This window comes from Chiloscyllium plagiosum, chromosome 22 (genome assembly GCF_004010195.1).
Source record: "Chiloscyllium plagiosum isolate BGI_BamShark_2017 chromosome 22, ASM401019v2, whole genome shotgun sequence".
In the NCBI taxonomy this organism is placed as follows: Eukaryota; Metazoa; Chordata; class Chondrichthyes; order Orectolobiformes; family Hemiscylliidae; genus Chiloscyllium; species Chiloscyllium plagiosum.
The window spans coordinates 29453145-29465949 of record NC_057731.1 but is presented as its reverse complement, the minus strand read 5'-3'; the positions used below and the strand labels follow the sequence as shown (position 1 = coordinate 29465949).

The 12805-nt window shown below is 37.5% G+C and overlaps 1 protein-coding gene across 1 annotated transcript in view; it reads right to left on the bottom strand.

Moving 5' to 3' along the window:
• Positions 1–12805, bottom strand: part of cpxm2 (carboxypeptidase X (M14 family), member 2) — a 182325-nt gene that overhangs the window by 51044 nt on the left and 118476 nt on the right. The window contains exon 8 of the mRNA XM_043712660.1: positions 2351–2474. Coding sequence (XP_043568595.1) covers positions 2351–2474 — 124 coding nt within the window. The remainder of the gene's footprint in view (positions 1–2350; positions 2475–12805) is intronic.

Sequence of the window (12805 nt, the reverse complement as noted above, 5' to 3'; positions counted from 1 at the left end):
GTTGCTGAACAAACAGACCTTGGAGTGTAGGTTCATAGCTCCTTAAGGTTGAGTTTCAGGTAGATAGGATAGTGAACAAGGCATTTGGTATACTTACCTTTATTGGTCAGTGCATTGAGTACAGGAGTTGGGAGGTCATATTGTAGTTTACAGGATATTGGTTCGGCCATTTTTGGAGTATTGCATGCAATTCTGGTTTACCTCCTACAGGAAAGATATTGTGAAACTTGTACAGGGGGTTCAGGAAAGATTCACAAGAGGGTTGCAAGGTTGGAGGGTTTCAGCTTTAGGGAGAGACTGAATAGGCTGGGGCTATTTTCCCTGGAGCGTCGGGGTCTGAAGGGTGACCTTATACCTTATAGAGGTTTGTAACATCATGAGGGCATGAATAGGATAAACAGGCAATGTCTTTTCCCTGGGGTGGGCGAGTCCAAAACTAGAGGGAGTAGGTTTAAAGTGAGAGGGGAAAGATACAAAAGGGACATAAGGGGCAACATTTTCATGTATGTGGTGCGTATATGGAATGAGCTGCCTATGAAGTGGTGGAAGCTGTTACAATTACAACATTTAAAAGGCATCTGGATAGGTATATGAATAGGAAGGGTTTAGAGGTATATGGGCTAAATGCTGGCAAATGGGAAAAATTTATACAGGATATCAGTTTGGCATGGACGAGTTGGACCAAAGGGTCTGTTTTTGTACTGTATACGTCTATGACTGTCTGACTCTAATTCCTATTTTTCCAGAACTGAGCTCAGGAAAACAGAAATTGTACAATTGACCCTCCAGAAGTTAGCCCACTTTAATTATTTTTAATCAACCTGTTTGGACATATTGTGATATCCTTCCAGGCAGTTGGGAGTTGAATCAGACCTTTTGAGCCAGAAGTGTGTGGGCGGCACGGTGGCTAGCACTGCTGCCTCACAGCGCCCGAGACCCGGGTTCAATTCCCGCCTCAGGTGACTGACTGTGTGGAGTTTGCACATTCTCCCCATGTCTGCGTGGGTTTCCTCCGGGTGCTCCGGTTTCCTCCCACAGTCACAAAGATGTGCAGGTCAGGTGAATTGGCCATGCTAAATTGCCCGTAGTGTTAGGTAAGGGGTAAATATAGGGGTATGGGTGGGTTGCGCTTCGGCGGGTCGGTGTGGACTTGTTGGGCCGAAGGGCCTCTTTCCACACTGTAAGTAATCTAATTCAAAGTAGGGACACTACCCAGAGTCACAGGTCCATTATATGCTGACTTTTTTGCTATTTCCAAGGAAAACAGAGTTGGCTTCCACCCAGTGAAGTGGACAATCACATGCTAATGAGGCAGAAGGAGGCATTCTGAGCCCTATCATTTTATTTTTGTAATACTGACTGGGCTATTGAGTGTGAAGGTGTACAATGAAACAAGTTATAATCCATCTTGTTACTTCAGGTCTTCTAGTTGTGGGCCTCAAAAGGAATACCTTTAAAAATGAGTAAGGAAAATGTTACATGGTTTCAATGCAGCCAGTGAGACTATAAGTGTTCCTCCTCATTCAGCAGCACACTGCCATCCACTCCTCATCTACCTCTTGCCTTTGGTCCTACTTGCAGGACCATTCTGCAAGCTAACATGGCATTAGAATTCGTCAGATCTCAATTGGCGAGCTGCACTGGGATGAATTAGTTAAATGCAGCTCACTAGTTCAGTGCCTACTCTATTCAGATGTTCAGATTGTGCTGCCTATTTCAAATTGATATGGAGGTACCAGTGGAATGGGGTGGAAAAAGTTAAAAAATCACATGCCACCAGGTTATAGTCCAACAGGTTTATTTGGAAGTACTAGGTTTTGGAGTGCTGCTCTTCATCAGGTCGCTAGTGAGGCAGGATCATAAGACACAGAATTTCAGGTTGGGTTCAGGTACGATAGTTCCTCGCTTCGGGCTTTCTCTCCTTTGGTGTCCCCTACTGAAAGAACAATTATCATAATTGCTGACTGCATAAGCTGGCTGGTGATAAACAAGACCTAGTGAGATGATGGGAACCAATGTCAAGCAGTATCAGGAATGGAGGTCTGACTGCTGACATTTCAGATTTGGCCTCATTTATGAAACAGTGAAAAATCCTAGTTTCAGTCCAGAAACTAGCCACGGTATGTACTTCAATATTTTTTAAAAGTTTGTTTCATGAGCATAATTTTTAGATGGATACTTCAGTATATCTCAGGTATTTCATTAGAAGACTATATGTTTATGGGTGAATGTAAATTGTTGTAAATAAAGTTTTTATCTTAGAAAATTAATGAGATTCTTACAGAAAAATGAGATGAAGAAGAAAAATGAGAAGAAGGATAGTCTGCGATTTTATAGATAGATATCTTACCAACTTCATGCACTCCTGGATTATCAGAGATCTCGATTGCGTACAATTTCATTCCCTGATAGCTTTTGCCAATGTTATATATCCTAGTGATGTTTGGACACTGTTCATTTACTATCTTCATCAACTGTTCAACAAAATGTACAATTCAGTGAGAGTTCAATGGTTGTGGCTGAAAACATCACAATGATTTTTTAAACACCCTAATTGACATTTTTATCATCATTCTTAAAGGTGTCACATATAGCTCATTTCAATTATACCCACTCTAGATATACCTTGACACATCCAGGACCGGTATCATATAAAACATTCAGAAGTTCGGGCAACTGAGTGCGAAACAATGATAAGGCATTAGTAAATCATCAGTCAACTACGGTTGCATTAAGTGAATAAATTGGCTTGTTCCTTATGTTATATCTGTATCAGGGCGTCATTTTAGAAATCAATGATGCACATTTGTGTCGTATGTTGAGCTGTAATCTTGTGAAAAAAGCTCAATAAGCTGATGAAGTAACAATGTGATATGTAAACCATGCTGGTGTGAACATTTTAAACCCGGCACATTCACTTTTTATATAAACCTTCTTGGGATAAGTGAACAGAGCAATTAATAAAACATATGGGACCCTAGGCTCTTACATACCAAAGCCAGAATGCTAGGCCATACTCAAATGAAACATCGATCCCCTCCCAGCTAGAATATTGTGGCCAATTTGGAACACCCATCTTAAGCCAAAACATAAAGGCTTTGGCAGAGGTACACAGCCATTTATGGTAATAGTTCCAGGGATGAGGAATCACAATTACCTGGAAAAACTGGAGAACTGAGAGTTATTCTCCTGAGAGCAGAATAATGTTAAGAGAAGATTTGATAGAGATGTTTAAGAAAGTAAAGAGTGGATAGAATGAACAAAAAGAGAAACTATTTCCAATGGTTTAAGTGTCAATAACCAGAGAGCACAGGATTAAACCACTTGGCAAAAGAATCATAGGCAGCATGAGGAAATATCTTACGCAATACATGGTTAGGATTTGATATTCATAACTTGACTGCCTCCAGTCAACAGTAGCCTTCAAAAGGGAATTGGTAAACTACTTAATGGAGGAAAATCTGCAGCAATGTGATGAAAGCAGAAAGCATGTCGCTAACTAATTATTCTTCAAAATAACTGTTCTGTAGTCTATCCCGAATTCCATAATTGTGTAGGTATTTGACATGATTATGATTGATTTGAAGTTTTCTTAGTTAAATGTATTTTCTTTCATTTTTATTGCTGAATTGGAATTCTTTTCTCTAACTATGCCAAAGATTTTTGATTAGGATCGAAAATATATACACACACACTCCAAGTCAAAATTGAAAAGTGGAACTTGCTGATGCTAGACTTTGAACACTTAACATTCTCATTTCAAATTACTGTTCTTTCTAATTATACAGAGGAGACAACCAGTTCTGTTGTCCGACTTTTAGTTACATAACTCACTGACCAGGCAGGGTTTGACTCATTTAAGAGCTGGACTGTCATCTGATGGGAGCAGGCTTGGGTCTTATTGCACTGATTTCAAATTTGCAATGCATTGCTGACCACATGCTGTCATTCTATGGCCTTTGGATAGATTGGAAAGGTCTTGACTGTGCACACTATTCTTCTGAGGTCGGGTTTGTTATTGCAATCCCTGTAGAAACTTTGAATTCCCTTCATCCCTTTGTTTCTTCATGTGCTGATTTTGGAAACTCAAAAAACAGCCGTCACATTTGAGGTGTATGACTACTAGAGGAAGTCTGCGGACATGCCAGGACTATTCCAACAGATAAGAGTTAAATATTGAACAAATTTCAGATTCCACTATAAAGTGCTGAACTGTAATGAAGCTGTGTATCAAAGCAGTGACTCACCATAGGGCTCCATTTGAAAAGATAAGTTTGCCATTACATTGACCAGCATTCTTTTTGTAGCAAGGTCATTCAAATATTTTTGAATTGAATTAGGGATTTCACACAGTGTGAAAATAGAACAAGTGTATTTATACATTCAAACTGAAGAAACACGGAGTCCCCAGCATGATAATCTCAATGGATTTACATGCATTGAGCCCTTAAACTGAAGGATAAAACTTGTAGCAATTTTCACTTAGAGAAAATAAAAGCAGCCACCTGCTCCGAGACAAGATTGGGTATCGCTTAAAAACACCATCTGGCTTTCAGTTTCAATACAGTCAATTGTTCATGTGATGTAAAGGGTTAATGTGAATGCTAATAAGATAGTCAACATCATCATGAGAAGTGATGTAAGATCATATGAAGTCATGACTAGAGGAAGATCGTTCTCTCTACAAGCCTCAGGTGAACATTTGTTCTATAAATAGATATGTTGAATAAAAGGTGATGTTTACCAATAGACTAAGCCTCCTGCAATCGTTATCAACCCACTCCCACACATAATCAAACGAGAACAATATAATAACAGATTTTACATTTCTTGGTCATGATTTTGATAGCTGAGCCCATTATGAATGCTTGGTTGAGTTACAAATTTAAATTATCCACATATCTCTGCACAGTTTTTGTCTGAAGTTCATTTGGCATCTATATTAGGTTGTTAAATCATCTTCTGCTGTTGATGTTGTAAATGAACAGATTGATCATTTGAGCACATTTATTGTTTCTGAATGGTGTTTCTGAATAATCTCTATTTTCCAGTATGTGATGCATTTGAATGACAACTTCATTAAATTATTGGAATTTTTTCAAGCCCATTTCAATGACAACCTGATGTCTATACATCGTAGAAAGTTGGTGTGGCGGATACATTGGGGATATGAGGGGACGTAAAGAGTTGCAGGGATGTATGATGAGGATGGGGGTGGGTAGATAGTGAGGGGTCACCTTTAAGAGGTATAAGTTAACAAAGCTAGATTTCTGTCCCCAACAACAAGTTGGGTCTTGTAACCAGGACATCTTTGTACCCAAACTGCATCGCGGCTTGCAAAACCCAAACCTTTCCCTGCTCACATCTCTCAGAAATCATGATGTTAAAGTGGAAATGCCAATGTTATTTGAAGAAACAAGCCCTAAAAATAAAATACTCAAAAAAAAATTTATGCAGGGCAGGCAACATAAAAAAAGAACTATCTGTAAAATTTTCTTGTTTACATTACACACTCGTACAGATGACATTGAAGCCTAGAATTTGCTGCTGGTATACTAATTTAGTTATTATGTAAATTTCTAAGTATGGTTGGTGGACTTAAAAATCCTGTAGTTTTCAACTGATAAGTTTAACAGAGGGTTATATCTTCCATACCATAGGCCAGCCAACGCAAGGGTAATAACATTTGACTTCTTAATTAATTGGAAAACATCACAAAAAGCAGACCACGTGCAGTTCAGCAGCTTTCTAGTGAACTCCTGCAGCCAGATATCATGCTGCAGGAGTTTGGGCATAAGTCCTGAAGAAGGGCTTATGCCCGAAACCTTGATTCTCCTGTTCCTTGGATGCTGCCTGACCTGCTGCGCTTTTCCAGCAACACATTTTCAGCTCAGATATCATGCTTACTCATGTATAGCATTTAACTAGCATGGTGGTTATGAAGTAAACTTCAGCCTAGCATGGTGCCAGTCTAAAACAAAATACAAGGACAATTGACAGGAGCATACTAATTTAAATTACTGTTATCCACACAGTATACATTAGAGGAAATAACTACAATGTACTTAACTTGAACACGGAGCTCAATATTTATTTGGAATATTGGTTGGAATTGTAAGTCACAAGAAGATGTCACATTTCAAATAAGTGAACATAAAACTGCAGAATGAGGTGATTTTTGCAGGGTCACTTAGCAGATGTGGTTTGCTAGGAAATAATTCATTTAGAGCGTTTTGCTAATTTCAAAGTAAGACTTTCCAAATTGGAATAGTTTCCCTACCATTTTCAATAACCTATATCATATCAGTTTCTCCAGCAGCTAGAATAAAACATTGTAAAAACTTGTATTATTTCCATTGTGTACCTAATCAGATGAAAGAGCTCTAAGGAATAATGAGCTGCAGGTTAAACAATGTCATATTTTGCTTCCTAGGGATAAGAGGCTTGATTGTAGAAGCGGGTCTTTGCGATGGACACAAGCCAAAGTACTGCGAGTATGCTCAAACCTGAATAGTTACAACAGATAATGAGTCTAATCATTTTATACATGTTACATATTTGAAGTGAAAGCAAGTGAGGTATATGTTTAACACACAATCAGCTGCATATTTTCTGTGGTGATAACTTTAGGGCTCAGATGGATAGAATTCAGACAACAGTATAGATCTGTCAACTCTACAAGCTGCAATATCTGATAGAGAGAAAATCAAGCAGAAAGATTGCATTGCAAAGTCTACGTCCAAGTTCTGTCCCAGTTACTCAAGTTCACCTTCTTTAAACATTTCTCATGCCCTAGAAGTTGAATGGTTACTGAGTATTTTCTGATACAGTAAAGCTTATATTATCACCATAACATAATAAATTCAATATGGATATTGCAGTACTAAAGAATTCAACAAATATTTCTTATAGCTAGCTATTTTGTCCAAACTTTACAATCACAGGCACATCAGTGTCTGGGCTAACAGTTAGCTTTCAGATTACAAAGAACAACACATATCCTGTAGCTTATCATGTTTCAGGTGATACCTAGTGTAAGACAGAGTATGAGATCTTTATCACCTGATCAAATGAAATTGTAATGATACTGTGGCTTTAAGAGGTGTATTTTGTCCTTTTGTTTTGAGGAGAGGTTTTAAGGGCAGAGGTGCCAAGTTTTCCTGTAGAACTAAATTATTCCAATTCCTTCTTTTTTTCGTTTTTAACTATAGTGGACAGATAAAGTGTGTTTTTCTGTAAATCTGTTGGTTTGATAGTCAAATTACATCTGGACCCCAACACCTTACATATACTTTTAAAATAATAAAATGGTAGGGTCTAGACTACGTTCTGAACATTTTGAGGAGGTTTGGTCTATTCCATAACATTATGATACGATGATGATATGATGAGTATGCCTCTAAAATATATACAGACATACTGACTGTGAGGCAGAGCATACAGTCGATATAACTAAATCAGTCCACATAATATAGATAGAATTGTAGAAAGTGATTCCAAAGCATTTTAATAATGCTGAAAAATCATGCAACGAAAGGGTTTACATTAACTCTGTCAGTGTTAAGCTTTGGCTTTAGTCATTGCTAGCTCTTAAACTAAAGTCAGACTTCCACCTCTGTTTCTAATATTGATGTACACATTGTTACTGGTAGATTGGGTGGAATAGCACTAATTGTATTCAAACAGATGTGTCTGAATTGTGCAAGAATTCACAGTAACTAGCTAACAAATAAAGCTGCTCCCTAAAAGCTATTGATGTTCTCCAAAAGATTTCATGGAAAAGGGAGATCATATCTGAGAGAAACATGAAAAGCTATGGTTTCACAGTATCCTGTGCTGTGATTTTACTCAAAGTGTTATAAAAATCTCAGCAATGTTATAATTCTGTTGAAACGTACTGGAGTTATTTAATACCTCAAGTCAACACAAACCAACAGCCTTAATTACTAAATGTTACAAAGTGCTAAATTTAACAAAGTAAAAGTTAAAGGTTCCTGATGCTTAATGCTTTAATCATATGGTTCTGAACCATACAAAGCACCAAAGCTCCCTATTCAATCCTACTCTCTGTTCAATTAGCCTATCTCAACCTTTCTTTATATCATATGGAGTATTAGCCATTGCCCACTGAGTAGCACTCATGCCTCTGATTTGCTTGGCTCCAGGTTCAAGTCCTACTCCAGGGCCTGAGAATCAAAATTAAGGTTAATACTCCTCTGCATGGGGTGCTGTCTTTCAGATGAGATGCAAAATCAAAGCCCAACCCCCTGCTTTGATGAATATAAGAGATCCCATGGTACTATTGTGAAGGAGTGGAGGGGTTATTATCAGTAGGCTGGCCAACAGCTACTCTGAAATCGACATCAAAATTCTGACCATGATTAAGTTCCTGTTTATCAAATTGTATGTTCTCTGCATTGTAACAATGACAGCATTTCAAATGTACTTGATTATCTGTAAAGCACTTTGAGATGTCCAGTTATTGTGCAAATACATGCTTTATAATATAAACAAGGTATCATTCCAAACCTGCAAAGTTATTTTTGTTAATTTGGTCAAGATTGCAACACCATAAATAAACAGTTCATGCAAGAACATTTATATTTGAAATGACCTGTAACCTACTATAATCTGAGTAATAAAGGTGAAGGAAATATATAAGCGCAGGATCTTTTTAAAAATGGTGTTACGTTCTTTATTTTTATGCCAGTTTGAATGCAGAGGTATGAACACATCAAGACAACCTTCTGTTAAGTCTTGGGCTTAGCTAAAAACATCAACAGTTTCAATATGTATAATTGGTCATGGGGGATGAGTTTGAATGTTTTCCTCTGTGTGTGCCCAAGTGACCCAGGACATATAATCTCTACCCATGATACAGGAAGTATCTGGAATACTTTCTCCCCTTTGGGTGCCACATTTATGAAAGTTCCAGTCCATCTGTGGTCCTTGAAGCCCTCTTACTTCTTACTTTAAGCATTTGTTCAGTAGATTGTTTCTGGGTCCATGCTGCCTCCTCTTCAAGAGGTGCTCGCTGCCTTTCAGTAGTATTGTAGATGCCTGATTATCACACTCATCCCAAACCCCCACCAGAAAGGTATGCAGCAAGTGTATAATGTGGGTGGCATTGGCTGTATTCCTGGATTAACATTAGCAGACAACACATTTATTGCATGATATCTGTGGCAATATTATCTGGCATTGTTTTGTTACACTCATTGGGTGCCAATTTTCCAAGCACAATCCAACTTCTAAACTATTAACTATAGATGAGAACCATGAAATGATAATAGGCTTTATATTTTGTCTGTAGTCACCAGTGTACAATCAGCCAAAATGTTTAATTTCAACAATTTTATTCCAATATGTTCCTTAAGATGACACATTAAACAATGTTTTTATTGCCAACTTTGTAAATAGATCTGCACTTCAAAATACAATGCATCATTGAGTTACCATGAATCTTTTCAGTTTGGATTGTGTTGCATTGAACTACAGGAGGAATTGGCACAGGGATGATCGTAAAGCTTATCTGATATGATATAACATGATGTTAAGCATTTGAAAGGTTAGCCAAAACAATAAGCTTGCATTAAAATGGATCCAAAGAGCACCAAATTGCTGCTATGAGTAAAAACGATCCAAGACACATTAAGTCTTAAGAAACAAGCTAATTAAACACAAAATGGTAATGGATGCTGTCACAAATTGAGTAATGTGTACTTTAATCACCATTTATCATTAGTTGAAATATAACGAGCAATGACATATAATAATCGTCAGGTGATAAAGAAACCATTCAGAATGCAGTCTATGTCATTAGGTTTTTAAAGATTTGGATGAATTGGTTTTTACATTAATATACACTAAATGTAATAATGAATTGATTCATATTAATTCAGTATTTGAAGTAAATTAGTTGTTAAATTGGACTGTAAAGGCACAGTATTAAAGAGACAGTCCCTTATTTAGTATTATTTCCCTCACCTTACTTACTGAGTTTGAAATAAGTTATAGCTTATTTTAAATGTAAATCTTCTTAAAAGAATTCTGTATTGACAGTGCTGCAATCAGTATAAAAACTAGCAAAAGTAGCTTAGCAGGATTGGAATTATACTTAACCCCAAAAAGATACTAACAGTCATCAGTTCCACAGTACGTAATACTTTCAGATTGGCTTCATTAATCTGTTACTTTGAACTAATATGCAATTTTAATATGTAAACAATGTTCCTTACTTTTACCTTTCATTGGGGATTAATAAATGTGCATTAGAACAAGCAAAATTTACAAATAGCACTCATTATGTGGTTGTACAATACTCCAGTGAATGGTAATTATGTTTTATGGACCAGGCAAGTTTAAAATAACTAGACTATTACATCATAAAGAATGTCTATTGATTTTACTTGAGACATGCACAGTTTATCTATATTTGGCTTATGCAGTATTTAATGTAATTTATACATGGTAAATTAACAGAAATTCTGTTGTATAACTATATTTCCAGTAAATTTCTGTCCTAATACATTAAGCCCCATGGAAAAACATAAAATTGTTTTTAATAACAGGACAGCACCCAATGATTCAAAGTGTTGATGTAATAATGCAATGAGCCATAGGGAGTAAAGGCATTTTATATTGTGAAACAGTGGTTGATGGCAAACACATGGTTGCCTCTCCATTGACTGTTTACAGAAATACCAATGGTTTGACTTTACTCCAATGTCAGTGGACACTTCTTTGTGGCTTTTGCAAACTCCTACCAGCTTTGCCTGCTCAATTTCTGACTAGGATCTGATGTACAACAGAAAGAAATATGAACAGACCACAAACTAAGTTAGACTGGTTTTAGCATTGCTCTCCAAAACTCATGGAGATGTATAAAATTCGTTCTCTTCATAATTTCTGGCTCTGTTCTAATCCATTGCTCGGAAGGTAAGAACTAATACTTAGAAAAACATGTTTTCCTGCAGACTATAACAGAATTTTAGCAACAATAGCTAAGATTAAACAATGGAGCTCAGCAAAAACCATGTTGCGAAGAGGAATCGACATATACCGAGTTTACTGAATGATGAATTGCACAAGGTTTCTGAACTGCTGAGGGATGGCTGAAATGCAGGGAGGGTGGGGATGATTCTGGAGAGCAGTGGAGCGTGGTTGAAAGGTGAAGCAATGAAATGACTTCCTGGAGCATTGAACACGTGGGAAATCAGGGAGCAATAATTCGAGACTGTCTTGCAGGAGGTCAAATGGATGTCAAAGTCTGTAGAGAGAGTTGGCTTGACAGAACAAAGCTCTGGTTTCTTTCAATTACTTTATTCTTCCCAAATTTTCTTTTCTTTGTCTTTTGAGCTGGTATGATTCCAGCAGGTGCTATACATTCTGAGTACTTCGGTGATACAGTCAGTCTGTCAATCATTGGCAGTCTCTCACAGACAAGGATGACTCTTTTCCACCCTTAAGGTGAATCCATAAGTGACTATACAAACCATTGCAGCTACCAAAGGTTCTGTTACACTTGGGGCAGAAGGTGGTCTAGACCATTAACTCATCCTAAAGCCAGACGCATGCACTTTGCTCTAGATAATGGTCATAAAGAAGTGGCCTACCAACACATCCTGATATTTTAAATCAAATATGTTTAGATATAGTATGACACACCTCTGGGAATAGGTGGGACTTAAACCCATATGTAGAGTTACTATCATTGTGTTAAAAATGCCCTTGTGTATTTTTTTCCAGCCTGATGTTGCAGATGTCAATTCGTAGTGATCCAAGTACTGACCTAGTTTTGTTCAGCTAATTAAACATGGGTTGGAAATTGCCCCTACTCTGATCTCTATGGCTCAGTTGCAAATTATTGCCATCACCTGTTCAAGTGCCTTCTTGTGCTTTAACCGACAAAAAAAATACATCCTGACCCACTCTTAATTTGCCTCCTATGGGACATTTCCAGTTCCTGAATCAAGCCATTTATCATTGCTTGATTGTTAAATAATGGTGAAGGAAACCCTAAAAGTGGGAGACGGAAGGGAGGGAGATAACTAAATTGTAGGAGATTAATTAAAGCAGTAGCTACTGAATTCTTTGCTTACATTCATAACCTTATTTATAACGGAAGACACATTTCTTTGGTCTTGACTGGGGTTATCCAGGCAGGAAACCTGAACAAGATCAGCCTCTCATATTACTGAAATGTGCTGCTTTGGAAAATGTGTAGAATTTAGGTTAGCACTTATCATTGAGGCGAACAGTACTGATAGAATCAAAAATATAGAAAACTTTATAAGAATTAGTATAATTAACTTTGAAAATTAATATTTGGGTACTGTTAATTTCTATTATTTATCCATGGGTAGATTTGTATCTTCACAGTACCATCAAAGAGATCACCTTCTAGACAGCCCGTGCTTAATTAGCTGAACATAACTAGGTCAGTACTTGGAATACTAGGAATTGACGTCTGCAACGTCAGGCCAGAAAAATGACACAAGGGCATTTTTGACACAATGATAGTAACCCTACATCTGGGGTTTAAGTCCCACCTGTTCCCAGTGGTGTGCCATACTATATCTAAACACATTGATTAAAAATATCAAGATATGTAGGCAGGCTACTTCTTTATGGTAAAAACAATGACTGCAGATGCTGGAAACCAGATTCTGGATCAGTGGTGCTGGAAGAACATGGTTCAGGCAGCATCCGAGGAGCAGCAAAATCGACGTTTCGGGCAAAAGCCCTTCATCAGGAATAAAGGCAGAGAGCCTGAAGCATGGAGAGATAAGCTAGAGGAGGGTGG